The sequence below is a fragment of the Antedon bifida genome, chromosome 4, assembly GCF_963402885.1.
Source record: "Antedon bifida chromosome 4, ecAntBifi1.1, whole genome shotgun sequence".
Taxonomy (NCBI): Eukaryota; Metazoa; Echinodermata; class Crinoidea; order Comatulida; family Antedonidae; genus Antedon; species Antedon bifida.
The window spans coordinates 32,371,241-32,392,907 of record NC_136229.1 but is presented as its reverse complement, the minus strand read 5'-3'; the positions used below and the strand labels follow the sequence as shown (position 1 = coordinate 32,392,907).

Here is a 21,667-nt window from a genome sequence, read left to right as displayed (position 1 = left end):
ACTTAAAATTACCAGTCGTAAGAAAGTGAACTTTTCGTAGTCCGATTGTGATGAAACTAAAACAGAATTAATCATCGACGCAGACATGTCAATAGAACATTCAGACTGCGCATACGATTTCCACATGGTTACGTTTTGGTCTCAAAAAATGTAACAGTTGATTCGCAGCGTTTTACAGAGGCCGCGGTTAGAGACACGGAGTTCAATGAGCGTGTTTGTTTGATTGGCAGCAGTGCTTTAGTATAGGCAAGCGCGTTGTAAAATCGTTTGATGACACCGTCGATGCATATCCTTCTATTGTTTAATCCATGGTGCCACTGATTCTAAAATACTGAATACACTATCTTTGGAACCAGACTGACCGTGTGTTTCCGACCCCTTTAGGAACAAAGCGCCTAGGTGGCGGCAAGCACCAACTTTGATCCACACAGTGACGTATTGTCTTTGGCCAAAATACTTACTTTACCAGGTGTGGATCGCAAACAATGCTTTACTCCATGCCAATCTCCCGCCCATTTAATAATAGACAATAGTCTAATAGAAGATCCATGGACAATCCAATCAGATATCAGGATACCCCGTTAATCATCATCAGTCGGCATTACATTACGTCTCAATGTTTGATCACAGGGAGTTGTTTATTATTATTGACCACACACAACTGCAGGTATGTTAGCTTGTATTATTTTAGTTGTATGGTTTTAGGTATTATTTAGGTATTAAAATTACCTAATTAATTAAGATACTGTATTTTTTTTTTATACTGATATAATGTACGTAACGGCTAATTAAGATTAGCCTAAGTGTTGTATTATTATTTGTATTTGTATGTATACTTGTATAATGTAAAGAGGGACTACAGCGACAGGCCCATCGGGCCTTTTGTAGTCTCTCGACTATATATATTACTAGCAATTATACCCGCCCCAGGGCGGGTTTCAAAATTAGTTTAAAGCCTTCTCAGTACAGAACACCCGACTCCAGTATCTCCCGACAGACAGACAGACGTACAAACTCTCTCACTTATAATATAGATATGCTAACCATTCTTAATGTTATGCTAAATTATGGTCAATAAATGTTTCTTGAATTGAATTGAATTGAAATGATAAATATATCAATCGTAGGCCTATGTTGTTATCTTTGAACCAAAAAGTAAGACTTAATTCTCCCTCTCGAAACGTATGAAACGACCTTCCGATGCATGAGTTATTATTTTGCATGGGTAGTGTAGACTAGTTAGTCTTACTCCAAGGCCACCAGTCGACGTTTCGATTTTTTTCTGAAATACAGTTTACAAGCTCAGGCAGTACACGTATGAAACGCCATATGTGCCAAAATATTTATCTTATATTTCTATTAGTATACCGTAAAACCTCGAAAAGAAACCCATGGGCTTAAACCTCGAAAAGAAGCCCATCTCGAAATGAAGCCCCACTCTACAGTTTGCAAAAGTACTCTCGAAAAGAAGCCCATCTCGAAATGAAGCCCCCTGGGCTTTATTTCAAGATAGTATGGGCTTCTTTTCGAGATAGACTACTATACTGTATTAAGAATGTAGGTTTATTAACTGAACGTCAAAGGAACAGAAATAAACAATACAAATACGTGATTAAGAGTTACTGTAGTACTGTATGATAATTTAATGCCAGATACGATGACGACGATGATAACGAAATGATTGTATTTGACGGTGAATCATAGGACTGTTTTTTTTTTGCTTTTTATATTGTTTTTTAATTGGTATATTAAACATATTTCATGGTTGAAAAATGTCTCAAAAGTCATATAGGCGCAACTGTAGATAGTAAAAGCTTTCCATACCAAGCACGGATAATTATTAGACCTCCCACAGCTTGCTCCGTTTCTATGATCCTTTTCACAATTTCAGTCATCAAGCGAACCTCAGTCTCTGCTTCTTTTTTCTTTTGATTTGAAGCGATTTTGAAAATGTAACACCTCTAGATGGTCGGAAATGGCACTCTCACGTTAAATAAATGTATTAAAAATTGATATTTTAAATATGAAAACTGAGGTACTAGCCTTTTAAAGAGTGACATATTCCCAATAGGCTTATTTTGAGTAAAAGCATCACAACAGGGCGTTTCGCGCAAGTCAGCGTTTTCACGTACATGGCGGAAAAAGGTGCCTGTCCAGGGCCGTCGACAGAACATGTCATTAAATGACGCCCCAGATGGCCGGCAAAAATGGTACTCTCGCACATAAAATTGATGATAAATGGCACCTCTAATTTGCAGGAAAAGACACTCATATGTAGCATACTACCAATGAGCAAAACGATCATACTCTTCCCTCCAATAAACACAGTGACTAATTACAGGACGATATAACATTTTGTTGCCGATTTCATTCACTCAGTATTTAGTTTTGATTGCGTTGCGTTCAAGTTCAATTCGAACGTACATCTAGGGGAAGCCCCGAAAAAAAGCAAATTTAATGCTTATTATAGATCAATATTTATTTACATCAATTTGTTGAAGAAATCAAATATATAAATATAATAGGTATTGATACAGCGGGTGGCCTAGGAAAAAAAATCGGTTACTAATGTATACTACCACAGTACACAGTTACCACAGTTAGTGTACTATATTATTAATAACATTATTATCCTCTATAATGATGATCTGTAGGTAACCACGCCGTGCCAATTTTGACGTATATACACTTTTATTTATGCTTGCTGACTGCCAGCGATATAAACAATGGGTAGGCCTACGCGGTTGTATGGCGGTGTCCTTTGTACGAATCGTTCGTGCCCCGAGTATGGGTACGATTGATACACGCGTCAATATCATGTTACATCCAGGGACCAAAATGCGTTTCAGGTGAAAATAGGCTATTCATTTCGCAACTCTTAGAAATTTACAGACAGCAACGGCAATGGAGACCTCTAATAAAAAGTAAATTAGCACGGCGCTGAATGTGTTTTAACCAAAAGTGAAAGTACTTTACTCTTTCCCATTTTTTTCCCTTATGATAGGATAATTTTTTTTCTCCAGATTTATAGGGGAGCGTGCGGAGGGTACGCCCCCTGGATCCGCCACTGTCTTTACTCCCTGTATTTGTCTGACATGTCATACAGAGCCACGTTGCAGGGAGGGGAAATGTCTATCACTGATCATTCAATATCAAATATCTGATACAGAAATACTCAAACACATGAAGAAGATATGCCGATCCCATGCACCTTATTTATGTACTGTATTTTACACTATAGTATGTAACATTTACCTATAATTATGTCTCTGTTTTTATTTTACACAAAATAAAAATGAGAAGAAGCATTTTTTTTTTGCCAACGTTACTGCCTCTCAATGCTACTAGTATATCCATAACAATTAAAGCTTGTTTACCAATACTGATTAATAGCTAGACATCAATGTGACTTGGTCTTCTAAGAAATCCCCATCTCAGAACAACTCACAAACATTACCCACCCACAAGAACACCACAACACATCATGTTTACAATTATCAAATTTAAACTCATTAATATATAGCATTCAATATGCCTCCTGTACCCAATAGTCACAATTTTTTAATAATTCAGTCACGACCACCAACCAAAATAGCAAATTGGTATTTACATATACACATCCTGGGCAAGTTTTTAAAATATTAAAGGGCATTAATGTGAATAAATCAAGGCATCCTCGTGATATACCTCTCCGATTAATTAAGGAATTTGCCTTAGAGCTTGCCCAACCTCTCGCTAAAATATTGAATTGTTGCCTCAAGGATAATAATTTCCCATCTATCTGGAAGAATGCCATCATTACTCCTGTACCCAAAAAGCCAAAGGCTTCTACACCTAATGAATATAGGCCTATATCCATCACGTCTGTTTTTGATAGAATTTTTGAGAGCTTCCTTTCTGATTGGATAGCTACTGATTTCAGACCTCTTATGGATTCCCAACAGTTTGGAAATGCGAAGGGTTCATCACCGACTCATTACCTTGTACAACTCTGTAATAGGCTTCTGTCAGGATTAGATAGCTCAGGAATGTATGGTACTATTTGTGCCATAGACTTTAGTAAAGCCTTTGACCGGGTCAATCATTCAATTCTGATTGACAAATTACCGGTAATTGGTCTTAATATCATGCCCTCTCTCATTCCAACGGTGTGTAGCTTCCTCTCGCAAAGAAATCAGTGTGTGCGGTTGGGCGGTTCAGTCTCAGCGCCAGAACCAATTTCGTGCGGAGTGCCTCAGGGTACTAAATTAGGCCCAATCCTATTTACTATCATGGTTAATGATTTGCTCAACAATGTACCTGATAGATGGAAGTTTGTTGATGACCTGACGATTGGTGAGGTGATTTCAGTACAGAGACCTGAAGATAGTTCGATTCAAAGCAACCTTGATGCTCTTTCCAGTTGGTGTGTGGAGAATGATGCAACACCAAATCCTGTAAAGTTTCAAGTGATGCGTGTTCATTTTTTGCGTAATGTTCCCCAATTTGAGCCGTTACAAATGGATGGTGTTATACTCGAAGAATCCCAGAGTGTGAAACTTTTTGGAGTGCATCTGCAAAGAGACCTCAAGTGGGACATGCAGATTAAAGAAGTCGTTTCCAGGGCATCACGTCGTCTATATATGCTATACATTCTGAAGCGTTTTGGAGCCCCAAAGGATGACCTGGTTTTCACTTTTACAACATACATTCGTCCTTTACTTGAGTATGCCAGTCCTCTTTGGCATAGCTCGATCACCAATAAACAGAGTGATCAACTTGAATTCATCCAAAAGCGTGTTGTAAAACTTATTATTGGATATCAAAACTATGTTAGTTACGCAAAATCACTTGAAACCCTCAAGTTAAAGACATTGCAGCATAGACGTCAGGTTCTTCTTTATAACTTTGGAAAGGGGCTGCTAAAGTCGGATCGTTTTAAGGAATGGATCCCTGAAAAAGAAAAGCCGACAAGGTGTTTGCGTAAAGTTAATAAGTTCGATGTGCCACGATGTCGGACTAAAAGACTTGCTGCCTCAACAATTCCAAGTGTTATTGGACTCTTAAATAATGAATAGATTTGACAATTAACCTTTAAAGACATTTCGGAGAGTATGAATGTGATTAAGATTCAATTTTTTAAATTTGTAAATATATATGAATTTGTAATTATTAATATCATCCTTTGAATTTGATCTTTGTGCAATTTTTATAGTAATTTTTTAGTTTAAATGAATTATACATTATATTATTGGTGTATAAAAATAATGTGATCAATAATATTAGTCTCTATTTTTTAAAATTGTAAATATTTAAGAATTTGTAATTATTAATCTTATCTTTTGATCTTTAAGCAATTTTTATAGTAATTTTAAGTTTAATGAATTATACAGTAATTATTACTGTATCATAGGCCTTAATGTGTTTTTTCTTCGTTTAACTTTGTTTTATGTGAATTATCATTTTCATTTGTAAGCTCTTCATTTCAACTATGAGTTGTATTTTGAGTCTTTTTATACCGATTAAATAAAAAAAATAAAAAATAAAAAAAAATCCGCATTATTATATAATTCTACCGCAGACTACCATACCACACCCATCATCTAGTTCCGTTTACACTGGGTTAGGTCCTGTCTGTCAGTGAACAGTAATCAAACAATAGTTTAAGTTAACAAACCATAGAACAATTCAACTGTGAACATTTTAAGAAAAAAAGCCAAACGGTTGAGACTGAAATTTGACTGTTGCCTGTAGTATACTGTAAAATCGACAAAATTATAACATATATTTTTAAAAACCTCTTTATATCAGCCGAATACTTTAAAATGAAACCTACAGTAATGTATGAAGAAATTCAAACTGTACTTTCAAATGATATTTATTACATTATTTTATTTTTGTACACAATTTTAATTTCATTGTATTTTTTGTGAATGGTGGGTTATTTCTTTTTTTCAGTGACTTCTAGAAAGTGTACCAATACCCAGTAGTGGACAGCCGGGGCAATTCAGGCTTACAGTACTTATGCCATCTGAGAATAATGAATTTATACAAATGTGAACACTGTGGAGATAAACTTCATTTAAATGATTTGAAGATACATTTGGGAATGGATATGCAGACTAAAGGTGAAGTACTCCTTTATGATGATAATGATTTCAAGTTGAACGTTCAACCTCATCAGGAGTTTAAACTTCTTCGATGTCAAGTCAACATTGTCAGACTTGGTTTAGATTTAAATTGTGGGTGGAGCAGACATTTGGGAGAGTACACAGGAGAGACACCATATGAATGTGAACATTGTGGGAAGAAATTCAAACAGAATGACGATCTGAAAAAACATTTGAGAGTACACACAGTAGAGACACCATATGAATGTGAACATTGTGGAAAGAAATTCAACCAGAATGACGATTTAAAAAAACATTTGAGAGTACACACAGGAGACACACCATATGAATGTGAACATTGTGGAAAGAAATTTAACCAGATTTGGAATTTGAAAATACATTTGAGAATACACACAGGAGAGTCGCCATATGAATGTGAACATTGTGGGAAGAAATTCAAACGGAATGACGATCTGAAAAAACATTTGAGAATACACACAGAAGAGACACCATATGAATGTGAACATTGTGGAAAGAAGTTTAAACATGGTAGTGCTTGGAGAAGACATTTGAGAGTACACTCAGGAGAGAGACCATATGAATGTGAACATTGTTGGAAGAAATTCAAACGGAATGACGATCTGAAAAAACATTTGAGAATACACACAGGAGAGAAACCATATGAATGTGAACATTGTGGAAATAAATTCAAACAGAATGGCGATCTGAAAAAACATTTGAGAGTACACACAAAAGAGACACCATATGAATGTGAACATTGTGGGAAGAAATTCAAACGGAATGACGATCTGAAAAAACATTTGAGAATACACACAGAAGAGACACCATATGAATGTGAACATTGTGGAAAGAAATTCAACCAGAATGACGATCTGAAAAAACATTTGAGAGTACACGCAGAAGAGACACCATACGAATGTGAACATTGTGGAAAGAAATTCAACCAGAATGACGATCTGAAAAAACATTTGAGAGTACACGCAGAAGAGACACCATATGAATGTGAACATTGTGGAAAGAAATTCAACCAGAATGACGATCTGAGGAAACATTTGAGAGTACACACAGAAGAGACACCAAATGAATGTGAACATTGTGGAAAGAAATTCAACCAGAATGATGATCTGAAAAAACATTTGAGAGTACACACAAAAGAGACACTATATGAATGTGAACATTGTGGAAAGAAATTCAACCAGAATGACGATCTGAAGAAACATTTGAGAGTACACACAGGAGAGACACCATATGAATGTGAACATTGTGGAAAGAAATTTAAATATCGAAGTGATGTGAACAGACACTCGAGAGTACACACAGAAGAGACACCATATGAATGTGAACATTGTGGAAAGAAATTTAAATATCGAAGTGATGTGAACAGACACTCGAGAGTACACACAGGAGAGACACCATATGAATGTGAACATTGTGGAAAGAAATTCAAACAGAATGTGCATTTAAAAAGACATTTGAGAGTGCACACAGGAGAGTCACCATATGAATGTGAACATCGTGGAAGGAAATTTAAATATCGAAGTGATGTGAACAGACACTCGAGAGTACACACAGAAGAGACACCATATGAATGTGAACATTGTGGAAAGAAATTTAAATATCGAAGTGATGTGAACAGACACTCGAGAGTACACACAGGAGAGACACCATATGAATGTGAACATTGTGGAAAGAAATTCAAACAGAATGTGCATTTAAAAAAACATTTGAGAGTACACACAGAAGAGACACCATATGAATGTGAACATTGTGGTAAGAAATTCAAATATAAATATAATCTGAGAAGACATTTAAGAATTCACAAAGGTGAGACACCATATGAATGTGAACATTGTGGAAAGAAATTTAAAAGTTGTAGTGCTCTGAACAGACACTCGAGAATGCACACAGGAGAGGCACCAAATAAATGTGGGAAAAAATTAGGACAGAAGGGGCGATTACAAACGCATATGGGAGATCACCCAGGAGAGAGACTATATGAATGTGAACATTGTGGGAAGAAATTCAAACGGAATGACGATCTGAAAAAACATTTGAGAGTACACACAGAAGAGACACCATATGAATGTGAACATTGTGGAAAGAAATTCAACCAGAATAATGATTTGAAAAAACATTTGAGAGTACACACAGAAGATACACCATATGAATGTGAACATTGTGGAAAGAAGTTTAAACATGGTAGTACTTGGAGAAGACATTTGAGAGTACACACAGGAGAGAGACCATATGAATGTGAACATTGTGGGAAGAAATTCAAAGGGAATGACGATCTGAAAAAACATTTGAGAATACACACAGGAGACACACCATATGAATGTGAACATTGTGGGAAGAAATTCAAACAGAATGGCGATCTGAAAAAACATTTGAGAGTACACACAAAAGAGACACCATATGAATGTGAACATTGTGGGAAGAAATTCAAACGGAATGACGATCTGAAAAAACATTTGAGAATACACACAGGAGAGAAACCATATGAATGTGAACATTGTGGAAAGAAGTTCAACCAGATTGGGAACTTAAAAAGACATTTAAGAATACACATAGGAGAGAAACCATATGAATGTGAACATTGTGGAAAGAAGTTCAACATGATTGGGAATTTGAAAAATCATTTGAGAATACACACAGGAGAGAAACCATATGAATGTGAACATTGTAGAAAAAAGTTCAACCAGATTGGGAGTTTGAAAAATCATATGAGAATACACACAGGAGAGACACAATATGAATGTAAACATTGTGGAAAGAGGTTTAATGGTGGTGGTAATTGGAAAAGACATTTAAGAATACACACAGGAGAGAGACCATATGAATGTAAACATTGTGGAAAGAGGTTTAATGGTGGTAGTAATTGGAAAAGACATTTAAGAATACACACAGGAGAGAGACCATATGAATGTAAACATTGTGGAAAGAGGTTTAATGATTGTGGTAATTGGAAAAAACATTTGAGAATACACACAGGAGAGACACCATATGAATGTGAACATTGTGGGAAGAAATTCAAACGGAATGACGATCTGAAAAAACATTTGAGAGTACACGCAGAAGAGACACCATACGAATGTGAACATTGTTGGAAGAAATTCAAACGGAATGACGATCTGAAAAAACATTTGAGAGTACACACAGGAGAGACACCATATGAATGTGAACATTGTGGGAAGAAATTCAAACGGAAAGACGATCTGAAAAAACATTTGAGAATACACACAGGAGAGATACCATATGAATGTGAACATTGTGGAAAGAAATTCAACCAGAAAGGGAATCTGAGAAGACAAGCGCACCACTGCGCACCACTGCGCACCACTGCGTCTCCTCTCATTGGGGAGCTGCATTGGTTGCCTGTCCAGCAGAGGATTGAATTCAGGATCTTAGTGCATGTGTACAACTGTCTGTATGGCTCAGCACCTGGTTATTTACAGGACCTTATAAACAAACACCATTCTGGTCGGCATGGACTTCGATCTACCCAAGACCATACCCGTCTTGCCATCCCCAAGACCAAGAGGTCGTTTGGCGATAAGTGTTTTTCTGTCATCGGTCCTAGATTGTGGAATAACTTACCATCTTATATTCGTGAAGCCCCAAATGTGCAATATTTCAAGAAAATGTTAAAAACCTATCTCTTTCCTAAATAATGTTTATGATATTACGGTAACTTTTTGTATAGGCCCTCATAGTTTTGATATATATATATTTTTGTATTTTCATTCCATTTTCTATTTTTTGTATTTTGTAAGTTTTGTTGTATATATTGTATTTTCTATTGTACAGCGCTTTGGTCACTTGGAAAAGCACTATATAAATCCAAAATTAAATTTAAAAAAATAAAAAAGACATTTAAGAATACACACAGGAGAGAAACCATATGAATGTGAACATTGTGGAAATAAATTCAAACAGAATGGCGATCTGAAAAAACATTTGAGAATACACACAAAAGAGACACTATATGAATGTGAACATTGTGGGAAGAAATTCAAACGGAATGACGATCTGAAAAAATATTTGAGAATACACACAGAAGAGACACCATATGAATGTGAACATTGTGGAAAGAAATTCAACCAGAATAATGATTTGAAAAAACATTTGAGAGTACACACAGAAGATACACCATATGAATGTGAACATTGTGGAAAGAAGTTCAACCAGATTGGGAATTTAAAAAATCATATGAGAATACACACACAAAAGACACAATATGAATGTAAACATTGTGGAAAGAGGTTTAATGATTGTGGTAATTGGAAAAGACATTTAAGAATACACACAGGAGAGAGACCATATGAATGTGAACATTGTGGAAAGAAATTCAACCAGAATGAAGATCTGAAAAAACATTTGAGAGTACACACAGAAGAGACACCATATGAATGTGAACATTGTGGGAAGAAATTCAAACGGAATGACGATCTGAAAAAACATTTAAGAATACACACAGAAGAGACACCATCAATGTGAACATTGTGGAAAGAAGTTCAACCATTATTTTGAATTTGAAAAATCATGTGAGAATACACACAGGAGAGAAACCATATGAATGAATTTACTAGCCTCTGTTATGTGCCAATATCATTTATATTACAACACTGTATATATTATCAATTAAAGATGTATTGTCCTCGAAAAATTAAGATTAATAAAATCATTTTGCAGTTTTGATAAAGTTATGCACTTCTGTAAAAAAAACAAAAAAAAATAAAAAAGTATTTCACTTAAGACAAAAGAAATGGTTAATTTTTACCAAAAACCATTGTTTAAGAGACAATTTAAGCATTGCTTTAAATTACATTTGTTTTCAGGTAAATTTTTTTTTCGATTCAGTTTTTGGTAAAAGTGAATAACTCTTTCGTGACCTGATATTAAAATGGCATATTCAACAAAAAATGTTTAGGGGACAATATATCTCTAAGAAAACTAGGTGAATGCAAGCACTCCTACCAGAGCATGAATCAAAAGGTTTAAAAACATACTGATGTTTAAAATGCTACATAATTGTAATATTGTATATTATTATATTGTTTCTATTCTATTTACTCATGTTAGCCTTGGTTAATGTAGTGAAATGATAAACATTATTACACTACAAATCAATATTTAGAGTAACCATGAGGTGACTTTGGTATTTACACAGAGGGACAGGTGTAAGCTAACTAATTGCATGTACATAATTACTGCTGTCAAAAAGGTTATGTTTTTGTCTGCGATATTTTTATGTGTTTCTCGGTTATAAAAACGGTACTGTATAATCTCTGATGTTAGTCTAATCTGGAAATCGTCCTTTTAAATGAATGTGCATTTAATGACGTAATTTTAAACTAAGATATTTATTTTTCTATGCCAGTTTTATTTCAGGCTGCTTATTTCTTGTATTTTCTTTTGAACTGAAAAGCCTATATTTTTGTCAGCAATTCAGTTGGGTTGTGATCATTATAATTTTTTATGTTATTTTAAAGGCCAGGTGCGGGCAAAAAAATTCTATTGATCATACATTCCAATAATTATCGATCTATAGTTTCCCCTATGTTTCATAATTTTTGGGATTTTATTTGTGTTACACGAGCTTGTTGAAAATAAGCACTTTCTTATCAGTGGGGGGATAGTTCAAATTACACAGAGAAATCTCTATTCTTTTGTACACAAATTTTGTAAATAGAGAGGCATTTTAAAAAGGTATGAAAAATAAACGGTATGGTAAAAAATGTTATCAGATGACTAAATATAGGTAATATAACTTTAATATTACATTTCTGGTATTTTTTATTCAACTTCAGATTTTTATTTTCATGCTACAGCAAAAACTATCCACCATATATCCACCATATTTTTTCACCTTCTAGGGAGTCACCAGACATGTTATTACATCAGGTTAAACTACCTAACTACTGAAAAAAAGTCTTCCTGGTTTTTATGGCAGAATTTTGCCAAATTTTGTATTTGACCATATTAAGGGAAATACATGTTTTTTTGTCTTGATTTCTGTTACAAATATTTTATTTATGTACAATTAACCAGATATTATCTTTAAAATTCATGCCTGTACCCTGAGCTTTAAATTACTACTGTACTATGATATTGTTTGTTTCACTTTCAGTCTTTTTTAATGAATTACTGTTTTATTTAGCTGCTTGCCTGAACATGGCCAATTTGAATCAAAACTAGTGACGGATTAAATCTCTATTACATCCGCTCAAGGTATATTATCTCCATGATCTTTTTTAGGCAGGTTATAAGGTATAACTATGGAACTATATAGATTCACATTGAGTGATACTCCAGTTGCAGTTTTTTCAATTACATAATCAAGATTCATCAGAAAAATACCACCAAAAAAAAACACTGCCAGGTTCCACAAACCATAGTATAGAGGTATATTTTTATATACCTCTATCAGACTGCCTCTATGCACTAACATAACAACTAAAGCGTGGTTCCCACTAGCGACGCAACGCAAGGACGTAACGCAACGTAAGTGAATTGACCAATCACAAGCGATGGCTTATTCGCTTGTGATTGCTAACTGTCTATAACTTCGCTTGTCATTGGTTAAAACGCTTGCGTTGCGTTCTAGTGGGAACCAAGCTTTACGTACGTACGTAATATTAACACGTACGTATTAAATAACATGTACGTACGTGATATAATTTTTTTTTTATTATTATCATGTCCCCTCTAGGGCTTCGTAGTAGTGTGTAGTGTAAAAGAAAAAATATAAGAAAAGAGATTCTGCACTTTTACTTTTTGTATACGCTACACGTATAGGCCTAGTACATACACACACAACACGGCAGTTTTAATTAATGGGTTTGTATTCGCTTTTTACAACGTCGAACCAATAGCTAATAGTATACCAATAGGCCTAGCCAAGGCTAGTAACATCAGTTAGAAGCCCTATAAGTAAGGCCTATTAATACTTAAATAGGCTAGCCGGCCTCCTACCTAGGCTAGGCCTACCTTCTTTTTAGTAGCTAGGCCTAGGCTAAAAGGTCGGGCGTGCTTTTGTACATCCGCCCCCCTAACTAGGCTGGGCCTAATGTAGGATGGAGGCCTAGGCCTAGCTAGTTAGAGAAGCATCTATACCTAGGATAGGCATATATCTATTTATATACTTAGTTAGTATTAATTATATAAATACTAATTAATTATAGTACTCTAGCTAGCCTAGGTGGGATAGGCCTAGTCACGTAGTAGTAGATAGGAGCCTGACCCTATCTTGGCTATACTAGTATAGAGAGACCTCTGTTCATTTTGCCGCCGTACATTCATTTACCCAAAAAAGGGCTGTTGAATGGTGAGCAATAAATAAATTTAGGCATTCATATTAACCAACAGCCAAAATGACTGGTGGCTGAAATGTTCAAACATCAAAACTAGACTAGGCTAAACTTACTTATAATAAATGCAATACATTGATTAAATTCTTTAAATTGAAATTTAGCCTAAACCTAGTTAGCTGTAAGAAATCAATGTTCCTGCAGCACTAACTAAATTTGCAGAATGGATTTTGATGGCGTTCTGGAGAAAATTGGAAGTTTTGGCAAAGCTCAATGGATATACACATTTCTTGCATGTTCGTTGACTATATGGGGTTCTGCAGTGACATTCAACCCTGTTTTTACAGCTCGTGAACCCGCGTTTACTTGTGATGGTTTGGAAAATGCGAGTGAAGTGTGTAAATTGAACCCACCCTGTAGTCAATATGTTTACAACCTCACTGAGTTTTCATCACTGGTTGCTGACGTAAGTTTCAACTATAATATCTATTGTTTTATGAATAGTATAGTTATACTCAGGTACTTAAAACTATATATATATATACTATACTCTTAACCCACCTAGAAATAATTCAGAAAAAAATATTGATATGGGTAGTGTCTGTGAGTAAAAAAATGTCGAAAGTTAAGCATGCCCACTAATATTTTTTTATAATGGTTCACTAAGACTGCTCTGACAAAACACTATTTCATGTTTTTTAAAACAGTTCGTTTATTGGAGTGAGTGCAGAAGCAGATTGGGCTTTAGTTAGCCTATTCTCACTCACTGGTTATTATTTTTTGTAACAACTGAATAAAATTATTATTATTATCCATGGACACGAAATAGCTCAATCTTGTAATTCTAATTATAAGAAGAAAAAAATAGAATTTTGTGTCTGGTTTATCAATAATTCATAATTTAATATATAACAAGCTCATATTTTTACTACTGCTAAAATTTCCAGTTGACAGTAAAACCAAACAAATGCACACAGTAGTGGTTTTATATCCATGTTTATATATGTCTGTGATTGGACTGAATCTGAATCTACTCCAAATGTTCTGTATACATTGTTTTATCTTCTAGCTGAATCTTGTCTGTGACAGGAAGTTATATGTCGAGTATTCTATGTCTGTATTTTTTCTTGGTATTTTTGTCGGTGTGTTGATAATGGGGGCGCTTGCAGACAGAATTGGCAGGCATAAGGTCATGTCAGTTGGAATAGTTTTATGGATTATAAGCTCATTTTCTATAGCAGCAGTTCAAAGTGTTTGGCAACTTTTAATAATACGGTATGTTTTTCACAAAGCAGGGCTTATCGTTGAATTGTATTGTGCTTATTGTAAAATTTTACTGTTTTTATTGTAGAATTTTAGTGTCATTATTGTAGAATTTTACTGTGGTTATTGTAGATTTTACTTATTTTATTGTAGAATTTTACTGTGCTTTTTATTGTTGAATTTTACTGTGGTTTTTATTGTAGAATTTTACTGTGCTTATTGTAAAAAAATTGCGACATATAAAACAGTTTCATACTAGCTGAGGCAAAACAATTTAACGTAAGTGGTTTTTCCTTTTGTAGATTCTTGTGTGGTTTTTTAGGAGGAGGAGCAGGCTTGGTATCCTATGTGTTGCTTACTGAAATGATTAGTTCAAATCGCAGAGAATTTCTTGGGTTTCTTTTTAGTTCAACATTTTCCGTAGGGTTTGCAGTAAGTGTTCTTTGTTATAAGCAATTGATTTCAAAACCATGTGATAAGTCTTGCTTAACCACATCCAGCACTCAATAAAATTAAGTTCTTACTAAACTTAAGTCCTTCTTCTACACATTTTGTTATTTGTATATTATCTAGTGTGGAGAAACAAATAGAATTGAATTGAAAATCTGTTTGCGGCAATTAATAAATAATAGCAATAATGATAAGAGATGTTGAATATGTTGCTGGTATTATTTAAATTTAAAATTTGAATAAACAAAATCAATTCCTTGAATAATACATTTGAGAGGTTTAATTGATACCTCTTCTAGAATAGTGTCCCAAAATGCTTTATAATAGGCCTACTGGTTTGTGTTATATAAAGTATAATACCATACTGACGCGAGACATCCAATTTTGGAGGAGAGTATTACACCGCAAAAGTACGGTACTCAAAATATATGAAGTTGAATAAAAAAAACTGATGATGATGAAAAATTTCTATAAATAATCACTTTTTTTTCTATTTCTAGGTGTATGGCTTTTGTGCATATTTAATATATGATTGGCGTTTGTTAAGTGTGGTTTCCATATCGCCTGTCTTGTTTACTCTGTGTAATATAATGTAAGTAATAAATGTTCATTAAAAAAGAGAGTTCTTGAATATGGATATAAAATGTATAGCAAAATAAATGGTTATTAAAAAGAGAATTTTTGAATATGGGTTTAAAACGTATAGCAAAATAAATGGTTATTAAAAAGAGAATTCTTGAATATGGATATAAAGAAAATGTATATATAAATGAATCTTTACCAAAGCTAATGGAAAGTGAGAGACACTATTATTATTAAACTATTAAGTATTTTATTGAAACTCAAACTGATATATATATATTTTAGAATTCTCCCTGAATCACCACGATGGCTGGCATCAAATGGTAAAGTTACTCAAGCAGAAAATATTCTATATCAAATTGGAAAGAGGAATGGTAAAAAAATAGAGAGATCATTGATAGCATTAAAGCAGGTTACACCATTGACAAAAGAAAAGAAATATACATATGTTGACCTCGTCAGGACAAAGGTCATGCGCAAGAGGAATGTAATACAATGGATAAATTGGTATAAATTTGATATTTTTACTTAAACAGTATCCACATTAATATTCATAAACACTATTCTCATTGTAATCAACCTTGTTTATGATAACTAAAGTACCATAAACCTAATAAAGCCATTGGGCCTCTTTTTGTAAGACTATTTGAGTAGGCTTCTTTTTGAGATGGCTTCTTTCTCAACTAGCTAGGTGTTTTATTGCTTATTTCTATTCCATTGACATTCAGTATTATAGCTCTAAGTAAGCCCATACTCTCCTTAAAAGAAGCCCAGTAATTTCAAGATGAAGTTCTTTTCGAGATTTTTGAAAGCCAAATAGAAAGCTTCTTTTCGATATAGGCTTCTTTTTGAGGTTTCAGGATATATTTTTTGCTTGTTAATGTTACAACCTGTATACCTACCTACTTTGATCTACATTGATATTAAGACTTCTTAAGCCTTAACAGTAACTTAACAATGGTTTTACAATATTTTTTATCCATAGGTTCACTTGCAGTTTAGTATACTATGGCTTGTCATTGTCATCAGCTACATTAGGAGGTAGTCCCTATGTCAGCTTTGCTCTCTCCGGTCTAATTGAAATTCCAGCTAACCTCTTTGCCTATGTGTTTATGCGATGGTAAGCCATTAATTTTGCTGACAAAAAGGAATATCATGTTTACTTGGTTTTATCATGTTTACAACCAAATTTTAAGAAAGATCAGTGTCGTACGAGGTGGCTAATCTTTTCCTGGTTCAGACCTATGGAGTTGTACCCGCGTACAATACGAAAGCTTAACTCTGTAGGTCTGAACAGGCCCGAAGTTGCAATGCTCAATGCAACTGTTATCTTTGTTTAACTTTTTCAAAAAATGTTTCTTTTTTAACAGTTTTGGTCGTAAGCCATGTATGTTAGTTTCATATTTCCTTGGTGGAGTCGGTTGTGTTGGCTTGTTGGTCATACAGCCTAACGGTAAGTACAGACTGAAATTTTAATTGGTGTTGACAGAGTTAGCTGTATTCCAACACAAATTATTAATATTGTCCTTTTTTCAGGGAATCCTATTTCTTAAGTTACTTGAATTAACTGTTTTTTATTAAATTTTACAGATGGTAATAGTAAGACTGCTTTAGCACGCACACTACTGGCAATGATTGGCAAGTTTGGTATATCTAGCGCATTTACCGGCATTTATGTTTATTCTGTGGAGTTGATACCAACAGTTGTTAGGTAATTCCATTTTTTAGTAATGAGTGCACGAATTGAGCAAAAGCAGCTTTTTTTCATTCACTTTTCCAACCTTTTTTGTAAGTTATTCCAAACTTCTTTTTCAGAAATAGTGGGATGGGTATATGTTCAATGTTTGCTAGGATTGGTGGAATAATTGCTCCTCAACTTGATACAATGGTAAGTATATCACCTATCTTGAAAATGGAATCAACCAATACCAAGACACTATTATATTTATTTACATTTATTTTCCATCTTTAAAACGGAATCGACAAATATTGATGCATTACATTACATTACTACATTGAGCTAAAAATGGAATCAATATTAATGCATTCTGTATAGACTATAAATATCACCCATTTTAAAATGGAATCAACCAATATTAATGCATTACTATGTATACTACAGATTACCAAATTTGAAAATAGGACCAACCATTCTCCATCCAAATCATTTAAATTAAAGTTTTAACAAAATTATTTTTGTGCCATCCAAATTGAACTAATAAGTTATATTTTAATTTTTGTTTAGGGTAACACTCCAATGTATGTCATATACGGAGTTTCATGCTTCGTAACGGGTGTTGCAAACTTCTTTCTCCCGGAGACATTAAACAAACCTTTACCAGAGACCATCAATGAGATTGAGGGCGTGCCATACAAGTTAGTAGCGCAAGACTCTGATGATGAAGACGCGCAAATATTTAGCGATGGGACTAGTGGAGATATGGATTGGGATATTGGTACAGGGTTATTAGAAGGACAAGCGACCTCTATTGACGATGGCAGACTAGGAGAAAACATAACTCTACATAATCGCCGGAGTAATAGTAATGATTTAGGACACATGTGGGAAATTCGTGGTGAAGGTAAAACAAATGGAATGATGAACGGTATTGAAATGAAGTCTGTTCATGTATATGATTACGTTGATGATGAAGTTGAAATCCTGTTTCAACGAAGTAACGCACAAAATGATTAGGGTTATGCTTACTATGTATTGGTGTATCGCCAGTCGTCACCTGGACCAAAGAAACCAAAAAGAATAGAATAAGGTACTGTAGCACGCACACATGCACACACAACTTCCCATAATGTACAATGAATTAACATGACCTAACTTTTGACCTCTATGTCATAAATCGTCATAAATTGAAAGCTCCCTCTTAGTAGACAAAGAAACTACTGTAATTCATTCATTCATCTTTTTATTTCGGAATACCATGACGACATAATATATCCAGAGCAAAACAAGAACTAATAGTACAAAAACAAAAAAATACATATATTATTATATATATAAAGTCAATGCAACAAGGCATTCCACTGTATGTGCATTCTTGACACATTAAGAACCTGGCGAATAATAGCCATGATCAAAGAATTACTAGTTGCGTTCACACGAATTTTAAAACTAAAAACAGATTTTCTAATGAACGCACCAAAGGATGGCACGTCATTTAAAATAAACAAACATGCTAGCACTACAATTTCTAGGCTGCTTCAGCACCAAATGTAAGGCATTGTTATAACATACTTTCAATGATCTCAGAACGATTGTAGGAATAATGGGTAAATATTATTAAAATTAATAACTTGTATAGCGCACATATCCTCTAAAAGTGCTCAAGGCGCTAGCAACCACATACTGTAGCTGATTTAGAATCTGATTTTTTTTATTTATCCATCAATTTCATATGCCTCAGAAAAGAAGTATGATTTTAATGTTTTTTAAAAGAATTAATTGTATGGAGATACCTGTACTTTGATGTTGTATTGACTGCAATCAAAATATTACACTTTTGGATATTACAGAGTGACTAATTAATGTAAGGAATAAAATTACACAGATTCTTATACATTCTAATACTTAGTTATGCTAACTATACATGTAAACATTCTTATCTTGTTGATGCAATACTTTTGACACACCTTTATGAAATACAAAGAATTCTATTTTATAAGAAATATTATTAAATATAGTTATTTTTGTAAAATATATTTATATAATGTGTATAAATGGTAGGAAATTGTCAAGGGTTTAATATAAGTGAAGTGTCCGATCATGAATATGACGAGAGGAAATAATAGGGTAACGGTTTTCCCAACTAAGCCTCTGAGGAGACATTACACCACTGGGCTTTCATGGTATGTTTAAGTTGTGTGATATAATAATTTATAGTACTGGCGTACAAGCATGTACAGTAATTTAAACGAGTTCTACAGTATAATTACATATTTCTTTATTCATAAATAAATTTTATTTCCAACTAAATAAAAATCATCTGAATGGATATGGGAAAGATATGCAAATCCAAAAAAACTCACATGCCGAATAATTTATATAAAATACAGCGTACAATATCTTGAAGTGCAATAGTACTTTTTAAAAAGAAACTGACAAATTGTATTGTAAATAACCAGAAATACATGGAAAATGTGGCCAATTTTATTTATTTATGTTTAGGCCAGTGAAAATAATGTTCTTGTGAAAGCACTTTAAAATGTTGGTGCTGCTGTATTTTGGTCAATTAACCAATAATTGTTGTTAGTGAATACAGAGTAGGCCTATGGCCTATTTCCTATGGCCTTATGTGACAGTAACTTTACAATGAGGTTATACTTATTTAAAAATAGTTACATGTCTGTAAGTTTAGGACCTTTTATTGCAAACCGAAATAGAGTACGATCATGTTCCTATTTTTGTACATGTATTTAAATGTGGTAACTACTTGCTGTCTTTTTTATGAGTATTTAAGAGATTATTATTTTATTATAAGTATCAGTACATTATCTTTTTAAATTCATATTTTCACCATAATAGTACACACATAATTTTGTGTACTGTATATTTATGAATAGAAATATAAAGTTGTTTGGACCTTTTATAAACCTACTTCATAGGCCATTATTTTACATTATGTATTTGTATTATTTATTTTGTAGAAATATATAGATCACCATCACCTCTAATAAGGCTTGTTCGATTGCCTTTGTACAAAAAACACGATAAAGAGTTGCAGACTGGATATACCCAAAGAACGTGTTGTAAGTTCTTTGGTATACCGCCACCAAGTTGAACTCATCCATGCGTAACAAAAGTCTGATGAGTTTAATATTCGTCCATAAACTTTGTTATATAGAGTTTGTTTTCTCTGTTGGATAATCTATGTATTTACTATGTGAACAGATAATAATAAAATAATGTTTACATAGCCCTACAATTTAAATACAATAATTACCGGTCTAATTATAATAAAAATAAGGCATCATACACAAAAAAAATATTCAAAACGGGTCTAGATCTAGAAAACTAGAAAGAAAAGAAAACGCGAAAAAAAACAAATGCCCCACCAATTATTAGAAAGACACTAATAGGCCTCCTACGAACTGTAAAACGAATCGCATTGTTTTGTTATCTTCATACCCGGGAAAAATCCAAGGCTATTACGAAGGCGCGATAAAATGCGCGCGAAAAGCAGGTGAAATGTATTTATTTCAATAAATTATTCAATGGGATTATTACTGTAGGCCTATAACAAAACTATAATGGCTTTTTTACTACTCATCACGGCATGAAGGGAAAATAATTCCTCCATGCAGGATCATGCTCATAAATTAACAATAACAGGGGATTGATGCCTCGGCTTTGTGTTTAAAATTCAAGGACGAATGGTATAAAATGACGTGACTCTGAATCTGAGAAACACCATGGAAGCTATATTCAACAGGCGAGCATGTTTAGTATTTTGAAAAATACGATACACGGGTGGGGGGTGTCAACTCACCACCTGCTAGCCAAGCGGACCTAGCTAGGCCTAGGATATTTTTTTACTAAAAAACCTTATTGTGGCTAAATTATTAGATACAGTAATACTACAGTAGATAAGTAAAGAAACACATTTAAATAATAAAACGTGCCCACGTATTATCCACGTGATTTCTGTCCTTCACTATTGTTTACAATAATCTCCCTTATTAGGGAATCCCTAGCCATATTTGGGGAGTTCCTACGCCATATTTGGGATTCCCTTGCCATATTTGGGGATTCCCTCACCTTATTTGTAACAACTGCTGCCGTTGAATTTGTAGCCAGATCCAGACTGATCCGCTTTTTGCAGGTCCTCCTCGCGTGATTTGGCGGAATAATTTTGTACTTACATAAAGTAGATCCATTACGAAAATCACTTAAAAGACACAATTAATTAGCATGTTTAATGTTTATTATGCATTCCGATA

The 21,667-nt window shown here is 33.9% G+C and overlaps 2 protein-coding genes across 2 annotated transcripts; both read left to right on the top strand.

Moving 5' to 3' along the window:
* Positions 1 to 6,019: 6,019 nt before the first annotated feature.
* LOC144839346 (uncharacterized) lies at positions 6,020 to 9,781 on the top strand. Its single transcript, XM_078694662.1, has 3 exons — positions 6,020 to 6,196; positions 6,542 to 7,336; positions 7,886 to 9,781. Exons 1-3 carry the CDS (start codon positions 6,020 to 6,022, stop codon positions 9,779 to 9,781), a joined length of 2,868 nt encoding a protein of 955 aa, XP_078550788.1.
* A 3,130-nt stretch (positions 9,782 to 12,911) lies between these two features.
* Positions 12,912 to 20,344, top strand: LOC144840873 (solute carrier family 22 member 15-like). The gene is made up of 11 exons (XM_078696945.1): positions 12,912 to 12,950; positions 13,585 to 13,886; positions 14,490 to 14,695; positions 14,986 to 15,115; positions 15,634 to 15,725; positions 16,001 to 16,222; positions 16,701 to 16,835; positions 17,086 to 17,168; positions 17,306 to 17,426; positions 17,531 to 17,603; positions 17,961 to 20,344. Exons 2-11 carry the CDS (start codon positions 13,644 to 13,646, stop codon positions 18,408 to 18,410), a joined length of 1,755 nt encoding a protein of 584 aa, XP_078553071.1. The 5' UTR covers positions 12,912 to 12,950; positions 13,585 to 13,643; the 3' UTR covers positions 18,411 to 20,344.
* The last annotated feature ends 1,323 nt before the right edge of the window (positions 20,345 to 21,667 follow it).